General features: G+C 40.6%; 2 protein-coding genes across 4 annotated transcripts; both read right to left on the minus strand.

The window, feature by feature from the left end:
- Positions 1–1,313: 1,313 nt before the first annotated feature.
- tmem35 (transmembrane protein 35) lies at positions 1,314–3,893 on the minus strand. The gene is made up of 2 exons (XM_026180582.2): positions 3,578–3,893; positions 1,314–2,641 (listed from the first exon to the last, which is right to left on the minus strand). The coding sequence occupies exons 1-2, from the start codon at positions 3,695–3,697 to the stop codon at positions 2,276–2,278; spliced, it is 486 nt and encodes a 161-aa protein (XP_026036367.1). The 5' UTR covers positions 3,698–3,893; the 3' UTR covers positions 1,314–2,275.
- A 2,760-nt stretch (positions 3,894–6,653) lies between these two features.
- On the minus strand, positions 6,654–17,173 carry arl13a (ADP-ribosylation factor-like 13A). 3 transcript variants are annotated; one of them, XM_080308373.1, is made up of 10 exons: positions 17,039–17,173; positions 9,562–9,678; positions 9,316–9,386; positions 8,977–9,229; positions 8,738–8,843; positions 8,405–8,610; positions 8,220–8,328; positions 7,441–7,708; positions 7,237–7,353; positions 6,654–7,123 (listed from the first exon to the last, which is right to left on the minus strand). In XM_080308373.1, exons 2-10 carry the CDS (start codon positions 9,618–9,620, stop codon positions 7,068–7,070), a joined length of 1,245 nt encoding a protein of 414 aa, XP_080164499.1. In that variant the 5' UTR covers positions 9,621–9,678; positions 17,039–17,173; the 3' UTR covers positions 6,654–7,067. The 3 variants fall into 3 exon arrangements, with proteins under 3 accessions (XP_080164499.1, XP_026001353.2, XP_026001344.2); XM_026145568.2 differs by lacking the exon at positions 17,039–17,173 and adding an exon at positions 15,580–15,598; XM_026145559.2 differs by lacking the exon at positions 17,039–17,173 and adding an exon at positions 11,403–12,056.
- Between the last annotated feature and the right edge of the window lie 415 nt (positions 17,174–17,588).

Consider the following 17,588-nt stretch of genomic DNA (forward strand, 5'->3'; position numbering starts at 1 on the left):
CTGTAAACCATTACACTATAGATCATCTCACATATATTCTGTGGCATAATTTCCATGGAATATTGATGCTTAACTAATTAATGTAACAGCCATATTGGACTTTATGGATTGGTTAGAATATTTTTGATAACTCGCCCTTTTTCCAGTCTTTTCCAAAACTGGCACAGAAAATCTTCAGATCAAGCCTTGCAGAAATCAGCCTTGTCAAATGGAATTTCTTTTTTAAATCTGTCATTTACAATTTAAATCAAAAGCACAGTCGACAAACATCAAGTGGGACTTCGTATGAACTTTTGGAACAAAGATTGTAGCTCATCCCAAAATATCAATGTGGCAACCACGATAACAGCTTGTGAAAGTGTGGTGCTTCAGTGCCTCCTTATTTATCCCCTTTAGAAAAACATCTTTTGCAAGAGAAAATAATGCCCTCCTTTAATTCAGCAGCAAAACCCAAAATGCTATGTCTATCCTGAATTTTTTTTTTCCATAGTTATATGTATCTATGTTAGTAAATATGCCTGTAAAAGACATGTCCATATCTAAGAACACGCAGGGCAAAGGATCTAAGATGCCTATGCCATTTTGCAGGGATTGAATTAGTTTTCCAGAGATCATATTATATTTCATTTACCTAATATTTTCTTCAGTATGCCAGAAATCTCAGCTACAACTCACAAACAAATTTCTCTTTTCATGTGGACAAAGCTGTTCTGCAAACATCTGTCATAATTTGCCCTTTGGGGAATGCATAATGCATGATTTTTAAAGCGTGTCTTCTTCTTATAACATTCATCCAAACTGTAACAAATATCCCATCCAGCTTTCATGCTCAGCAGGAGGAAAAGTGGCTTAAGACAAACAACCATCAGAGCCAGTCTGTACAGTGAGCCTGTTTGATTGTTGCTCATATGAGGGCTTTTTTTTTTTTTTGCTGTGTCAGACACAGCTTTGAGTTTAGGCCATCAGGAGTCATCTTATGAGAAAATTCACATAAACAAAAAAAGGTGCGAAAGTCAGTCCCTTCTGACAATAATAACTTAATGCCAGCCTGAGTTAAGCAGCATTTTATAATAAACCAATCTATGTGTAATGGACAGAATAAAATGACCAAGACTTCTCTTGCAGAGCTGTTGCACACAGTACTTTTCTAGGTAGTATGTAGGATATGTGCTAATATGAAGGAATTACTTTGACAGGGACTGGCTGAAGTTATATAACAAGGCGGGGGGGGGGGGGGGGGGGGGGGGCAGCTCGTGATTCATATTTAAGGTATTTTTAGTTAACTTTAATGGAATGAAATGCACTAGTCAGGCTGAGCTCCAATTCTTTATTTTAAGTATATCATTTACAGAAATATTGTGAGTCTCAAAATTGACAGTATTTTCAACCGCAGTAGGAATTATTTTCATATCTTTAGAGAAGAAGAAACAAACCCGTGATTAGAATTTAAGACTTCCAACTGTGAATTACAAATGGTAAAATTGAGTTTCAATGAGAAAATACTCTTCTGATTTGGTTGTGTTCTGCAGTACAAGCAGGCTGCCGACGTCTGAGGCAGCGAGCACCATCATTCCCAGCTAAACAACTTCAGTGTAATAACAGAACTGAAAGGATGATATTCAGCTTATTTTACTTTGAGAAGATTTCATGCGTACTTCTGCAAAAGTCTACTGAGATGAAAAATGAAAAAGGATTTATAGGTTGTTTTTTTAACTGAAGGAGTCACTGGGTAACACTGCATCAACATCAGACCTGGATATGTAAGACGAATTAAAAAAGTACAGCAAGTCCAAAATTCCCCTTATCAGTGCCTTTTTTAGTTTAAACTCTGTAAATTTGACCAAATTAAACATGCTTGAAATTCATCATTAACCTCTCCTACCTACAATATAAAAACAAATTAGAAAGAAAAACAACAAAGATTCTTCAATGAAAAACAGCATTCTCAAATCAACCTAAAACATAACAGAGATTCTTAGTAGAGTAAAACATTGAACACAGTGTAGGACTGAAATAAATAGGGAAACAGGGATGGATAAACGTGACAATGAGCTGAGCTCATCAGTTTCCAAAGGTACGATTGTCCACGGTTATGTAGAGGATGGATGGGTCAGGAGTTCTCAGTTTCACAGTAAGAGTGTAGAGGAGTAGGTGAGAGTCATCAGTCAGCAGCTGGATGGGACAGAGGATGTGTGTGTGTGTAGTATTATTACTAGGAGTGAATGTTTCCTTCAAAATTTGAATGACTACAATCCATAGACCAAGAGGAAAGACCTTAAGACTGCTTGACCTTGTTCTTTTCCTGATCGTTGATGTGCTGTTCCTCTCTGCTGTCCTCTCTTTCTGGCCGGTCATCACTCTGGCGAGCAATGAGCAATCGGCAGGTGAGCAGAATACCAAAGACTAGAGCGTGGGCGTACCGTTTCAGGGGGTCTCCTACTAGCTGGTGAAAGAAGAGCACAGCCAGCATGACAAGCAGCAGCAAGAAGTTGGCTACGTCCTTTGGCCGGCCTGGTACAAGGGTGAGAACCACCCCACAGCCCACCTCCAGAGAGCCAATGATCTTACGTAGCAGGACTGAGCTGATCCCGATCTTCTTCAGGCCCGGCAATGCTTTGGCATAACTCTTGTATGCCCTTTTCTAGAAAGAAAAAAGAAATCTTCATGAATACCTATAGTGTGTAACTTTGGCCTACAGGCTGCTATGAATGTCCTTTAGTGAGGCCATGTAAGGACCAGGTGGAGTCACCACACTCAGGTCAGCAGGTACAACATCTAGATGACAGTTTATCATCACTGTGGCTGCACAATGACTCTCCAGCCTATTGCTCACTATTGCTCACTGCTCAAGAAAACCTGCAAACTCATCCAATTATGATATTCAGTGAGCTTGGGAATGCAGTAATTAAACCAACAGGCATGCCATCGATGATCTTCCACAGGATAGTTCAACATCAGCACCCGCAGGTGCATCTCACAGAAATTGCTCGAATGCGCCACCATTGCTCTCCAACTGCTAAGTTGCTTCTCTATCTATCTTATCTATCCATCCATCCATGGGAGCTACAAGACATTTTAGGTTATAAAGGCCAATCTCTCACTTCCAAAACTGTTAATTATCCCGCATGCTTCTTTGTATCTTTAAGCTGAATTACAGCATGTTTTAAGAAGAAAGAAAAAGGAAGTGCTTTCATTCATTCATTATTCATCCATATTCAGCTAAGGATAGGCCCGTTTTAAACTATTTTATGTATGCTATCTGTTTACAGGGATGACTGCTAAAATAATTTGAGTCTTATCCTAAAACACGGTGGCTTAGCATGCGTGCTAAAAGTATTGTTGCAGGCAATAATAGCAGGTCATTTGTATAACCGTACAGGACTCTCCACTGGGAAAACAAGCAACAGACAGGCCTATTAAAAGAGCAACCCAGCATCTAAAACACTCATTTTCCCGTCCTTTTACTATTTAGGTCAGCTTCCCTACACATTGAGTCTGTAGTCACCGCAGAACAATGGCCTTTACCCCCCCCCCCAAAGATGCGGACACTTCACGGGTAAGACTCAACGCTACTCACCATTTCGTCGTATGCATCTTTGCTTAGTCTCGGGGTGAGCTTAATGGTCCCCATAAACACGAAAAATAAACCCAGAGCAAAAGAAAGAGCCACAATGGTTATTGTCCTTGGTGAAGCCATTTTTCAGTACCGTGCATGCGGCCGGGCGCTTCCCGCTGAGCTGAATGAAAGTCGGAACGTTTCCCAGTGAAGATGCGCGAGGGGGATGGGCTTCTGGATCTACCATAAAAATGGCGACCGGGGTCCCTGCCTGCTCAGCATCCAGCAGCAGCAGGAAGGGAGCTGCTGGATGCGGAGCAGGCAGAAGACCCACTTCTCATCTTAGTTTAAGAATAAGATTAAAGGGAAGGGACACGCATCCTACGTGAAACACTCATAGTGCTGAATTATGGCATTAGCTCACAGCCAAGATAAAAGCTCTGGGTTCAAGTTGCTTAACAACAACTTTATATATGAGTTTTGTGCCTCTCTGCGATTTTAACGAAAAGAGGTAACATATAAAACCCACTTCTGTGCTATATGCTGAGATAAATGTTTGCATGCATTATCATGGGCATGAATGACATGGTAATTTTGTGCTTTCAATTATTTCCAGAGTGTGAATGGTTATGCAGCATGCGCCTTTAATGATTTTAAAAAACAACAAATGGGTGCACAGATTTGAAGTGGCTCAAATGTAAATCTGCATCACCACTGATATTTGCTTGAATGTCCCTTAATAAGTTGCACCTCAACTAGATGCTTGTGGGAGCCATCAACTAGCCTCTGACATAGTTCTGGTTGGATATTTGACCACTCCTCTTGGGAGAATTTGAAGTTTATTTAAATTGGTGGGTTTCCTGGCATGGGCCCAGCTTATAAGTGCAGTCCACAAATTCAGTAGGGTTTAACAGGGTTCAGGTTGAGAAGCTTAAAGTTGGCCTGCTTTATCCATTCCAAATCCATCCTCCAAATTTCAGTCGAGCTTGAAGATGTAGCAGGGGCTTCTTTCATGGTTGGCACCCTCTCAGCCCATGGTGAAGAAAACCTTGCTTCACTGTCAATAGTGACACTGGTGTTCCAGCAATTTCCATTTCATAACAGGCTTGAGCCTTGCTGGTCGCTGGGTTGCTCCTGAATATCCTGACAAATTTTCTCTCATATCTGGGTGCCAGATATTCTTCCTGACCTTGGTGAAGGTCACATCTAAAGGACTTATACAATTGTACATCTTTTTGGTGACTGCTGAGGTCTTTGTAGTCCAGGACAGACCAGCATAAGCCCTCACAGTCACCACTGATGTAGACAGGGAGCTGGTCTGCACTGACATCTTCCCGATGTCAAAGATGATTTGCTTTGTTTTCCTGGTGTTCAGTGTCAGGTTGTTTGCTGAAATCCAAACTAACAATTTCAGGATCTTATCTCTTTTGGTAGACTTGTCACTATCTGAGATGTGTCCACAAACTGTGTTATCATTTGGTAATGTGCTGATGGTGTTACTGGTATAGGCTGGACTGCAGTCATGGGTGTAAAGAGTAAAAACGGGGATCACTGGTCACACAACGGACAAAAAGGAGAGCAGTTGTAGAGTTTCATAGGGAGTAGTAGGAACTAAGGCAGCAGGGTTGAATGAGTCTGTGCGAGAAGGTGCTCTGCTCCCTTCTGTATGGAACGAGATGAGATGAGTCCATGATGGAGAGCAGTTTGTCGAGTGACCTCCTGTCGCTCACTGACTGAAATGCCTCCGGATTCTGGGCAATAATGAATCCACCCTTGTGTATTAGTTTGTTGACGCCACTGGCATCTCTGATACTGCCCCCACCCCCACCCCCCACCACCAGACAAAAGGAAAATAAATTCCACTATGAAAATGTGGTATCATTGCAATCTGATGATTGGTTTAACATCAGCTTTCAGTGAGTGAACCATTGACAGGCTGTCAGTGAAAGCTGCACTCAGCGATCCGCAAACTGCGAGCAGCTGTGGAAGCGCGACAGTCCTGCCTCCTGTGGAGGACATGGCTGCTAATGCAAATTCATGTTTTCACACATCATATTTGCACATGTTAAAGAAATTAGACATGAAATGTTGACACAGCTCTTTCACTTATTAAGTGGATTTTGCAGCCATTTCCTCCTGCGTTAATTGGCAATTTTCTTTTGTCTGCACAGCTTTAGAAATAGGATTTTTGTAGATTTTAAAGATTGAGTTACAATTAAATGAAAAATAAAGCATATGTTGCTAATGTCGCCAGACTTTGGCATTTGATGATCAGAGCACCGGGTGGTATTTTAGGATCCTAAAAAGAAAAGCTTCCCTAAATATCCCTTTTATATAGTCACTAGTTTCTCTTACAAATTGAGCAGGTTTTTATAAAAGACAAAAGAAATATCTGTTTAATGTAAAATGTGAGTCTATAATGTATTTAATTTACCATTCAACCACTCCTTAAGCGAACACCCATATTTCTATGAGAGCTGTTCAGCTTATTTCATCATATTTGATTGGATTTATTATACTTTTCTCCTTGCAGTAATAATGCTGTGACATATTTTAGGACAGCACTTTCACCAGTTTAATATGAAAAGGTCCAAAATTTATCAGTAAGAAATGAAGAAACCACAAGCTTCATCATAACTGATGATCAGGACCACCGAACAAATCACAATTATCTACATCTTTTGTTCCTTTAGTAGGTTTTGCTGAAAGCTATTGAAGTGCAGCTGATATGGATGAAACTCACAAATCATTCTGCCAAAGCCAGAAACTGCAGAGCTAAGTCTCAAATCTGTCGAGCAATCTGGTAAACAGTTTCTCCAGATGGAAGAAAGGTGGAAAAATGCATGACTAATTATCAAACGACACCTAAAAGTACAGATTCAGCACCTTATACTACATTTAAGCCGTTCAACCACCTTATCTTCACACCAGTTAACATCACGTGAATGTTTCTGGACTGTGGGAGAAAACAGAGGAGGATTGTGCAGCCGCTGCCCAGCACGAGCCAGTTTCCTGAAATTATGCAAATGTATTAACAAATGTTTATTATATAATATATACTAGTGTATTATGCAAGTGATCCACTCAACAATATGCAGAACGTTCCCCAGTACACTGTTTATTATGGGAAAATGTTTAAACAATAATTACAAAAAACAAAACAGACAAACAGTTTAAAAATCCAGTTTTCTTTTCATTCAAAACTGCAAAAATGTATATAAACAAAATCCTCTTAGATGTATTGGCCGTGTACACAAGTTTATATTTAACACATTTTATTTTTACAATGTGATATTATTTTATCAAAGCACAACTCTTCAGACCTGCCCTTCACTACACTTCGGAGTCTGCAAATTCCCTCCAAAGGTTCAGGAATCAGGTTGAAAGTCTACAATATGGAAAGAGATACAGAAATAGTAGTGTGTGTGTGAAGGGATGCAATGTGTTGTGTACGTCTGCTGTGGACCCACATCCTCACACTCAGGTGGCAGGACACACGCACGATTCACTCTCACTGTCCCTGATCCTGACGCTCTTTCAGAGCTAGTATTGCTTTCCGGTAAAGATCTGTCAGGAGACAGGTTGAACTTATAATATTAAAACTGCGATTTCATGCTGTCAGAGTCCAAAGTGTGGTTAGTGTGTTTTATTGTTGGGTGGAAGAAGTGGATGAGGCTCACCAAAGGTTGCAGAAAGGTCCACGGGCTGCGAATAAGCTGCTGGCATCTCCTCTGTGTTGATCTTGTTTTTTCTTTTCACTTTCACAACTCTCTTCTTCTTCTTCTTTTCTCCTTTAACTAGACAGAAGACAAAAAAGTAGATTTGAGATTCTTAAACAGCTAACCACTAAAACTGAGTGTAATCCAATCACTGCTTTTGGGAACCTTTCAGTGGTTTCTCGTCATTCTCTGGTGATTCTGGCACATCCAGCGTCTCTTCTTTCACCTTTGTTTTGCATTTAAGTTTGTCCTTTTTTGGAGGGATCAGAGCACTGCTGGCTTTGTCTCTGTGACCAGAGTTATCTTGCTCTCCTTCATTGGCGTCACCGTCCTCTTCCTCTTCGTTCGGCGGTCCCTCATCTTTTTCACCTTCCTTCACCTTAACTGTCTTCTTCTTCTTCTTTGTCTTTAGCTTCTTTTTCAGCGAAGTGTCCTGGAAATAGATTTAATTTAAAGCAAAGTGCAGTTTATACACCTGCCACATCACCAAAATGAAAATTCAAAAGAAGAGAATGGGAGAATTTGTTCTCCAAAGCTGAGGTGGGCATTTTTCTGTATTTCTGAAAATGCAGACTATTAAACGAATTGTGCATCCCGACATTTAGACTTATCATCAATAGAATTGGCAGATTAATCATTAATCGTAGCCCTATTGAAATGAATTTAAAACAGAACATTTAATGCAACAGATAAAATCATAGTAGAGCAAACACATGAAGACAGACAGCATCTACATGTGCGGTTTAATACAACCCAATACAACAGATATGCCACAGAAACAAATTTAGGAGTTTTTGCTTATACAAGTTTTAGTGTGTTTCTTTGAGAATCACCATCATTATTTGCGATGGTACCATCATTATTCTATGAAGAATTTATGGCCTAGCTGCTGATCGCATTACATTTTATAAGGTTTTATAAAGAATGCAAGACATTTTTCTGACCTTTTGCAGCATATTCCGAATGGGTTGCAGCTTTCCTTCGCTCTTGGGTTTTTTCTCCTTGTCTTTGGGCCGATGAACCTTGCGCAGATCTGACTTGCTGGATCTTATTCTGAGGTAATAACAAATTCATGTTAAAACATTAATGCCTTTATCTGCAATATTTGAGCTCTGAAGGCCTTTCTTACCGTTCGACCTTGGTTTTTCTTTGCACTTTCTCTGCTTTTCCATTCCTCTCCCTCTCTCTTGGCTCCAGAGGCCTTTTGCTGTCCTGAGCTACACGAGCACACAGCTCTGGATAATCCAGACAAACAGCTCGCAGCAACCAGCGAAGACCTCGCAGAGTCTTTCTGTCTGACCAGCGCCGCAGGTCCATTAAGGCTGAACAAGGCTCCTGAGTGGAAACAGAAAGAAAGCTCAGTTTCTTTGCACATCTAAGGAGTCCCCCTTTAATGCAGCGCTGTCTATATTTTATTAAATAAGATTTAAGCCTGATTAGATCATTTTGAAATATTACTTACAATATGGCACAGAGAGCGGCTCTGGTTGACCAACTTCTCTAAAGACAATATCTCAATCAATTCACTACCCAGCAAAGCATTCATTTTATCCTGTTTGTTGGCCAATCTGAAAGCAAAAGAGAAGTGTCACAATTAATATTTTGTTCTGTATTTTTACATGTGAGCCACCAGGGGGCATTGTTTGCACATGATTTGAGATCTGATGTAAAATTCAGACATATAAAACAGAGTGTAATTACACTAGTAGAGGTTTTCCTGCTACCCTCGGCTGCTTCAACAGGTCCGAAAGAACCTCCCTGACTTCCTTTATCCTCTGCCTGTCACCAGAGTCCACAACAAAGATGATGCCATGAGCCTCTCCATAGAGCTCCCTCCAGGTGCCACGGGACTCTGCTGATCCTCCAACATCCAAGAGTGTGACCAGGTAATTCTCCACCCTCAGCTCATGTCTAATGCAGCCATGTGTGGATCCTGATTCGACAACATTGGCGACTGAAGGGGGGAAACACAGGTGGTTACTTGTTGTATTTCTGAAATAAACACTTGAGGTTGAACCCTTGGTAAAGCCACATGCATACCTCTTAGCATGCCTCTGATGGAGGATGTTTTTCCCGCTTTGTCAAGACCAACCACAAGAATGGTCACTTTCCTGCAGACGAATGCATATTGATATTAGCTTAAGATGACTTCTGTGGATTTTAGGAACAATCAATGAGCTGATGCTACAAGAATGTCTAAAAATAATCTCCTCGAGTGATTGAGAGAGGAAGCGTTTTATTTTTAGTAAGTTCAGCAGGAAGATTGCGAAAGTGTAATATCTGTACCTGATTGGCTCCTGTATTTTGGAGACCCAGTTGCAGCAGTTGCTCATCAGGTTGAACATGTTTACTTGAGGTGAGCAAGGTGTGCACAGTGGCCACCATCTTTTCTGGAACTGGTACCTGCAGACAGATGGTAAATCTCAGTGTGACTCACACACACATACGCAGATAAGGCTGGAAGGTTGAGTCACTTGGGAACGAGGCCAGATCCATCGCAAAGATGCTTTGTGTCTGTCTCCTGTGGACTTAGGAGACGTTTACAGATGGTCACTCGCGACAGTGCATTCACTGCCCAGGGTTATCCAGGGCGCGGCTTCCGGGCCAGTAGAAGCCCTCATTGGAATTTTATATGGCCCTTCATGAGAAGGAAAGAATGCACTACTTTAAACAGTTCATGTCTATGCATGATAGTTGCAAAAAGCAAGACTGCAGGCACATTTGTCTTTAACATAAACTCTTCTGTCCACTGAAGCAGATAAAATTTCCTAAATTTGATGTGAAGACATATAACAGCCCCCTCATTAACAGGTAAACAACCGTAAACCAAGTCATAATTGAAAACATGAAACACCATGCTCTCTACTCCAACTAAAATGTCCATTATGATGCAACTTATCCATGTCGTCCTCTCATTTAGCCTCCTGGGCATCACAGTTCTGAGAATCCCACCACTAACACCAGTTAGTCCACCATAATAGCTAATCTAATTTTGAAAGCTTTTTTTTTCTTTTCCTTCTGGAACCGATGATCTATCAGAACTACATCAAGGATTTCTCAACAGCCACACTCTTCACAAATACTTTCTTAATTGCTAACATATCTAACATATGGGCTCAAGCCTCTCCAAGTACCCCTGAGATAGGCCATTACAAGCAAGTATTGCATGATGTTTCTCAGTAACTTCTCTTGATATTGTCTTTATGCCACTGAATGTGTGTTTGCCTCATAGAAGCTCTCTAACATGTCATTGGATGCATGAGCAGTCATCCAGTCATCCTGAAACTTCCCAATAAACACACAGCAGGTGCATCTGAGGTAGGGCATGTGCTAAAAACACACACACAAGCAGATCTTCCTTTGTCAAGTGCATCTGTTCAGGTCCTGTAATCTGCTAAAGCCAGTTTAGAATGGCCTGCTTTTACAGTGTTGTTAACAAGCTGCCCCATGTTTGTACTGGCTGTAGAAGAGGCCGCCCCTGTTTCTGCTATGGTGTAAAGAGGACTGGTTTTCATATCTCATTGTTTTAGACATTTAAACCAGATTAGTTAGTCATGAGTAGTTTTGAAACACAAGGGAATCACCAATCCAGGGTACTAAATGTGCATGTTGCATGTATTAATTTCAATGACTTCAGTACATTTTAGGCATCACACCCATGTAGCGCACAAAACATAACATTAAATTGTTTATAAAATACAAAACATCAGTTAAGTTTTATCATTTTAAGAGGCATAAATAAAGAAGAAACTGGACTACTAACAATGGAAAATAAGAAACAGTTTTATCTAATTTGATAAAAATCCCAAATAATCAGAACAAAAGATTTAAAAAAACAACTTTTTATGAAAAGTTTTAATCTACCATAAAAGAACGGTTAATCAATTTGGATTCCCCACTAAAACAAAGCAGCAGTTATGACTGATATTTTTTCTACATGGGAAAAACTGCCCTGAAAAAAATCATTTTTCATACAAACACCAACAGTGTCACATGCCTGGTAAAATGCAGTGACTCTATAACTCACAGAAAAGCATTTTAAATTCAGCAGGAGCTATTAGCTGACACCACTACATATAAAAGTTGCAAATTTGAAAGATTTAGCCTTCTGCTCAATGAATACTCACAGAAGTATGTCTATGTCCATGCATTTGTTTGGGTGCTCGTCTTCACTGACATCTTGTACCCATCGGCTACAGAACTAATCAGGCTCACACTAAGCCTTTGGTCACCCCATGTGGGAGGTGCAATCTGGAAAATGTTGTATTGGCTTTTCAACCAATCCCAGAGCTCTCTGAACCAACTTCTAATCCCATTGGATGGCGTGGTCCTTCTGGAACTCGACCAAATGAAGGCGCTTATATCCACCCCCGGAAAACTAAATTTGTCGAGTGGTGTGATCTGTGGCGTGCTGTGATCTCCTTTTCTTGGTCAAGACAGAAAGTGGTAGCAGAGATGGATTTAGGCTGCACAATCTCAGTCTCTCAGTGAGATAATGACACTATGAGGGCCGTTTAGTGTCACACTGAATTTACAATTAAAACAGAAAGATTACAGCCACCTAATATTGTGTTGTGCCTCCTTGTGGCTTGAGAGCAGATCAGACCCATCAGTGCTTGGACAGAGGATGCCTGGGGGTGTCCTAGTGGGATAGGCAGCTATTGGGGGTGCAAGTGCACTAGGAGAGGGTGCTTTATAGGCAGCAATGTTTTTATTGCTTGGGTCTTGTAAAAATAACATCCTTGGGAACCCTACTGAAGGTTTATCAGGAAAACATAAAATGCCATTTGGATGTTTTCTCCTTTTTTGGCTCTCCTTTGATATCTTTTAGCTTTTATGACAAGAACTTACCTGAAAAAAATTCTCTTTAATGTGAAAGTAAAAACAGATTTATACAATTAAATAAAAATATATCATGTAAAATAAGTTACTGCATAAATATTTCCCCTCTTTTAAAGTGACCGATCTAATTCAAAAGCGGTCCAGCCAGATGGTTGCAGCAACTGCACAATTTGTGAAATGGATATCACCTAAGTGCAGTGAATGTGTCTCAAGTGATTTTAGTACAAAGGCACCCATGTCTGGAAGGTCCAGTCACTGGTTAATCAATATTTCTGGCTACAGTTACACCATGAACATAAAAGAAGACCTAAAGCAACTCAAAGAAAAAGTTATTGAAAAGTATAATTCAAGGAATGGGTACAAAAAAAATCCAAGTCACTGAACATTCCCTGGAGCTCAGGTAATGGAAATGTAAAGCGGCACATGTGTAAGTCAGCCTAGAGCAGGTCATCCTCCTAAAACTGAGTGACTGTGCAAGAAGAAGAGTGGTGAGGGAGGCCACCAAGACAGGACACCTATGACCAGTCAGAAGTGCCTAGAAAATTATTTGCTAGTGCTTAAAAAAAAGGTAGAAAAATCTCTTCGTTGCAAAGAAAGACCCAAATCTCGCATTCATCCAAGGGCATGTGGGAGACTCCGCTGTTGACTGGAAGAAGGTTGTTTAGCCTTCAGACTAGATGCTATGTTTTGGTGCACATCAAGCCATGCACACCATCTCCACTGTGAAACAGGGCGGTGGCAGCAGCAGGCATTCAAAGGCTTGTAAAAGTAGAGGGAAATCCTGGAGGACCGTCTGATTGAGTCTCCGAGGGAACTAAGAATCATTAGCTTTTATTCAGCAAAAGCTACACAGCTATGCAGAAATGGTTTAAAAACAACAAGATGAATGTTTTCAATCAAATCAAAAAGAGTTATTCACACCTGATCCCCATGCAAAAATAGAGCAAAACTGGCGTTCACACGTGTGAGGTTAATGCTTCTATTGTGGAAAAATATGGCTATACTGGAAAGGGGTGAATATTTCTGCAGCCAGTTACTTTACATGATAAATGTTATTTTAAGTGAAATTAATGTAGAAGTCTTTCTTTTTACTTTGACATTAAAGAGGGATTTTTTCTACTTTTTAAAGCCAAATTATAGTGACCATGATTCTATTTATAAAAGGAATACATGGGAAAATATTCTAGGGAATTAAAGGGGAACTGTAGATGAGGCTGGATAATAAAAAATGCAACAATTATTAGCGGATGTATGCTCCTTTATGCATATCTGTGTGCATAATATTGTGCATATGATTTTGTTTTTCATTTTCTTTCTTTTATTTTTAGGGTGACTTTTTACCATGTCGGCTGGGATATTACTTGTGACTTTTGAGATCTTTTTGTCTTAATTTATTCCATTTCTCAAAGAGCACAACAACAGCAAACAGATAAAGATAAAAAATGTATTGAGTGTGAATAATTAGGAGGAAATAAATAACGTGTTATTTTATTTATGTTTTTTTTTTCTTTTTAAAAAACAGCAAAGTCAAGTTTGTTTACATATTTATTTATGTAACAGCCATTCATTCTAACATTAGGAAAGCATCATCTGAATATATTACATAATGGTATTAATACCCTAATTAAGCCGCCCGATACAGTTTGTGTGTAACATCATCCGCTAGATGGCGTCATAGACACCGGATCTATTATTGTTGCCTGTGACTGCTGTGCACCATACAATCTAAATCCAGAGTTTTTCCTGGCTCAGCATTGGCTCAGAATCCACACAAGCACAATCACTCCGAGTATATTAAAGGCTGTGTTGTCTTGTTTTAATCAAATCGATATATTTTCTTGTTGTTTCTGACCATTTGTAAACAAAAGTGTGAATGAGTAAATGACAACCAAATTTTGTTCTTTGTCTTTAGTAGATAAAACTCTTTGGCGGAATTAGTTATGAAAAATTCCTCAGTGCAGGTAAAAGCCTTCAATACTATAAATTAATCTCAAAACAAGTCACCTTAAAGATTCCCCCAAAGCCCGATGCTCAGCGAAAAACCCACACATAGTTAAGGGTGAGTGAAAGAGGTGGGGTTTCTGCAGCCATGATTTAATTTGTGAGCAAATAAATATGTAATGGCTTCTTTCAGAGACTGGGATCAGTGGCTTCTGTGAGAGCTTTATCTCATTATGTCATTAAACCGACTTCCAATCAGCCACTGCCTCCCTCTGCTGAGTAAACTCATCCAAAGCTCTGACCACAGCCCTGCGTCAGCTGACACACACATACACACACGCACACAGTGATAAACAGCAGCAGTTCAGCACCACACCCCTATCTCCTCCTGTTGTCCACACTGCTATCATGTTTCAAAGACCCCCAACTTCCAATATTGCTACTGCTTCTCAGCTTACATTAGGCTGCTTTTCACATTCTGGTTTGAAAAACTGTCGAGCGAACTGTTAGATATTTTGGAAAGTAATCAGTGTATTAATGAATGTATGCTTGGGATTGCATTGCTCTTTCTTATGTACACATTTGGACAGACCCAGGGTGACTGTTAAAAAACTGTAAACAGACAACCAGCGGCGCACCCTTTTCCTGACCTGACTGACCAATAACACGGTAATGTAATGTTAGGTCCCTTTCGCAATGCCAGGCATGATTAGTTACAGGGCAGCTGATTAGACGAGAAGAGGTCACGTTTGGGTGAGCTGTGTTGAAAAACTGGAAAAACTTCCTCTGGTTTTTTGTTTGTTTTTTTTGTAGAGAAGAGGAAATTATGGCACAATGCTATAACCACAATGGTGTAAACTGAGCTTCTTTTCTTTTCTAGTTCAGCAAAATAAAAAAGGAGGGTGGGGGCTTATTTAAAAGCTTTTGGTCCACCAGCTTTTTAATCTAATTGATCAGAAAAGGTGAAAATCCCAGAAAAAGGCTCAGATACTAACTGAAATGAACCCCCACACTGAAACCTAAATGTGTGGTTGAGTGGAGGTGTCAGGCAGTTCACTCCAGCTTGTGGCTTTCTCATGCTCCTTGAACAGTGATAACCCTTGTTTGCGTGAATAGATGAGCAAACAACCAAATGGTTCCCACTTGTACTGCAGAGCGCATTGACTAATGAGTGCCCTTCTAACTAACAGTTACATAGGGGGGAAATATCTCTGTGAGACTGAGTGCAGTTTTAGGAGTTCCCTGCAGCTGTTTGTGTGCCTGCTCCACTCTCAGGCCTGAAGGTTACTACAATAGAACCAAGCCCGGCCTGCATGTGGCAACTAAAAATGGAAGTGAAAATGATCTCTGTGCTCTCGCCCTCACAGTGTTTTTCCATTTGTATACTCTATGCAATAAAAGTGTAGTGCTGTTTCTCACTGTTTTACCTCTGTGTGTGAGAGAGGAGAGGTTAGTCTGAGAATAAAACACAACAATTGTTAGGGTTTGTATAACATTTTCTAACAGATTATTAGTACTTACTGAAGATGAACACTGATGCACTCCTCCTTCAGTTGTAGTAGCTCTAGTGCCAGTGGGAGTTTTCCTATGCAGCCAGCCACATGTTTGCCCACTGAAATTAAACCTTAAACACTTTTTAAAACTTCTATCTCCTTTGTTTTGCTATATTTTACACAAAGGCTGACTATCATTAAAAGTTTCTTATCTCTGATATCTACTAATTAGGTACATACTCGTTTGATTAATCGTGAACCATACTGTATTTCATTGACAGAGTAAACTGCACTTTAACAATTACAAATAATCTTTATAATATTCCCATATTGTGTGTGTGTAGCCTATATTTTTTAACAGTGTTGGGAAGGTTACTTTTAAAATGTATTCCACTACAGATTACAGATTACATGCCCCAAAATGTATTTTGTAACGTATTCCATTACGTTACTCAATGAGAGTAATGTATTCTGAATACTTTGGATTACATACTATATTTTCATGCTTTTTACAACTACATGAATGTACTATTGCTGTGTGATTTATTACTATTACTGAAGGTCCGCGGCTCCGAACCGTAGTAAAGGACTTCTGGCTAATACTCGGTTCGAGTTGGGCTAGTAGCCGAAAACTAGCTTTACTTTGTTGTCTGGGTCAACTTTTCTAGCCAGAGACAGAGAGAGGCGTTGAAAGGCTGCTCCAACGGAACTTATTGTTTCAGAGGAAAACACGAACACAGCGTACAGTCGAGTCTTAATAGCTTACTTACAACTGGGCTCGTCAGGCTCTCTTCTTGGCTGCAGTGGTTATTATTATATTTACATGCTTCCAGCTCCCGTTTCTGCTCGATGACAGCTCATACTTTTCCACTCTCCTTCTTCTTCGTCCTCGCACTCACAGACACATAACGTGTCGCAGTCCATTCTCCCTGCAACACGGACTACACTGCCCACGAGGCTACATTCTTTAGGGCTATGCCTGTAGCATTCTGCCTATTAGCTTAGCACAACAACAACAACAACAACAACAACAAAAAGGCCTCTCTCACCCAGGAAACACACAGTCGCAGAGAGAGCGTCACCCTGTAACCACGGCAACCATAACGCTGCCGCCCTGCCTGGAACAACGGCACATAACTGTCAAACAAAACCCAAACAGTCCTGACCCGCAACAATATGAAACAGGAAAATACCACCGTGTAATCCATTTATTTCAACAAAGTAACTGTATTCTAAATACCACCTTTTTAAACGGTAACTGTAACGGAATACAGTTACTCATATTTTGTATTTTAAATACGTAAGGCGGTACATGTATTCCGTTGCTCCCCAACACTGTTTTTAATATGAGTATATGTCACCACTTCTCATTTCCTTTCCTTCCACCTCGTGTACTCATTTGTGCACACACTCAGCATGTTGAATAGTCTTCCTTGTACCCGTGTATTGCCCATATTTGGGGGAGTTTACCTATAACCCCATCTTACCTTCAATGAGCTCGTCTTATTTATTTTGAAAGCTGCCACCCATCATTTCCGGTGCCTCTCTGAGTTTCGGCCTGACTTGACGCAGCTGTTGCATGAAACACTGAAAACATGACCCGACAACAGCCACACGCCAACACGGAGGCACTCAAAAAACCTCCAGCCCGGAGCCAAGTCCTCTCTGTTTAACCAGGAACAAGTACGAGCGATCGGAACGCTTCAGATCACCGCCGAGTTTAGACGATCGTCGGGCGGTTGGAGTTATTGTGAGGGTGTATGACTGGGCTGAACTTTGCCAATCCTGCACACTGACGCTGCACAAACGGACAGTGAGGTGATTTCCATTTGGCCAAACGCGGAGACACCGAAACGCAATATAAGACGACGACGACGACGACGACAGGAAAACAGAATACAAAAGCCTCCGGGGGGAGTCGGGGATGAGTGAATGCCTGCAGTCGGATAGTCAAGTTATACGTAATGAGGAAAGTTTGGAGGGACAGCGCATCAAAGGAAATATTTTGGAGGCAGGTTCCTATTAAAGTGGCACTCT

This window comes from Astatotilapia calliptera, chromosome 2 (genome assembly GCF_964374335.1).
Source record: "Astatotilapia calliptera chromosome 2, fAstCal68.1, whole genome shotgun sequence".
In the NCBI taxonomy this organism is placed as follows: Eukaryota; Metazoa; Chordata; class Actinopteri; order Cichliformes; family Cichlidae; genus Astatotilapia; species Astatotilapia calliptera.